Here is a 1307-nt window from a genome sequence, read left to right on the forward strand (position 1 = left end):
TTTGGGGGGGTCCCTTGAGGTGTTTCAGTGGAGCTTAGCAGGGTTTGAGCTGTTGCTGGGGCTTTTTTGGGGGGGTCACTGAGGGAGAACTTGAGGTGTTTTGGGGCAGCTCAAGGTGGGTTGGGGCTCAGGGGCATATTGGGTGGCTTGGGGAGGTTTTGGGGTGCCCAGGGAAGGTTTTGGGGTGTTCAGGTGAGTTTGGGGGGCTCGGGGTCGCATCACTGACCCCACCCCCTGCAGGTGGCGGAGCTYGAGGCGCTGCCCCGCGACGTCTCCCGCGCAGTTTACACCCAGCGCATCCTGGAGATCGTGGGCAACATCCGCAAGCAGAAGGAGGAGATCGGGAAGGTGGGGGCTGGAGGGGCATTTTGTGGGGGCTCTGAAGGCTTGGGGGAGCCCCGACTCTTGTGGGGGGTTGGGGGAGAGTTTTAGGGTCCCTCGGGCAGCCTGGAGGCGTTTGGATGGCCTTGGGGCGTTCGGTCCTATTTGATGTTCTGGGGAGGGAGCTGTGGGTGTTGGGGGGAGGTTGTGGGGAGCTGGGTGACCCCCAAACTGGGAAGGGATTTTGGGGGGGTCGTGTCCTTCCCCCCCAGGCCTGACACCCCCTCGGGGACCCCCCCAGATCCTGGAGGACACGCGGGCGCTGCAGAAGGAGATCAACGCTCTGGTGGGGAAACTGGAGAGGACCTTCAGCGTCACCGACGAGCTGCTCTTCAAGGTGGGGGGGCCCCGGGGAACCTGGGGGGATCCTGGGGGGCACCTTGGGGTGGGGGCGCCCGTGGGGGGTGGTCACAGTGGGATTTTGGGGGCCCTGGGAGTGGGGAGAGAGGTGCATTCAGTGACACCCCTTTATGGATGTCCCCAAAGGGACAGGAGTTGGGGTGCTGGGACCCCYTAAACTGTCCCAGGTACCTCCCCCGAATTATACCACGTGCCCCCCCAAATTGTGCCACCCCCAAACTGTCCCTGTCCCYCTGCCAGGACGCCAAGCGGGATGAGGTGGTGAGAAAAGCCTACAAGTACCTGGCGGCTCTCCACGAGGTAATGGGGCTGGGGGGCTTTGGGGGGGTCCAGGTGGAATTGGGACAGACACTGAGGGGGGGAAGGGAGGACTGGAATTGGGGGAGGGTCCCTAAAAACCCCTCTTTTTGTTCTCCAGAACTGTGCCCAGCTGATCCGGACCATCGAGGACACCGGGACCATCCAGAGGGAGATCCGGGACCTGGAGGAGCAGGTGGGGGTTTGGGGGCTTTGTTTGGGGGGAAAAAGGGTGGTTTTGGGATGGAGCAGGGATTTCGAGTACCTCT

At 62.7% G+C, this 1307-nt stretch overlaps 1 protein-coding gene across 1 annotated transcript in view; it reads left to right on the forward strand.

The window, feature by feature from the left end:
- CCDC22 (coiled-coil domain containing 22) overlaps nucleotides 1-1307 on the forward strand; it is a 9413-nt gene that overhangs the window by 5908 nt on the left and 2198 nt on the right. Inside the window, exons 6-9 of the mRNA XM_057387627.1 lie at nucleotides 233-348; nucleotides 623-718; nucleotides 982-1041; nucleotides 1160-1253. Coding sequence (XP_057243610.1) covers nucleotides 233-348; nucleotides 623-718; nucleotides 982-1041; nucleotides 1160-1253 — 366 coding nt within the window. The remainder of the gene's footprint in view (nucleotides 1-232; nucleotides 349-622; nucleotides 719-981; nucleotides 1042-1159; nucleotides 1254-1307) is intronic.

The sequence above is a fragment of the Malurus melanocephalus genome, unplaced genomic scaffold (genome assembly GCF_030028575.1).
Source record: "Malurus melanocephalus ecotype Western Australia unplaced genomic scaffold, MMel_1.1 scaffold_1278, whole genome shotgun sequence".
NCBI classification, from domain to species: Eukaryota; Metazoa; Chordata; class Aves; order Passeriformes; family Maluridae; genus Malurus; species Malurus melanocephalus.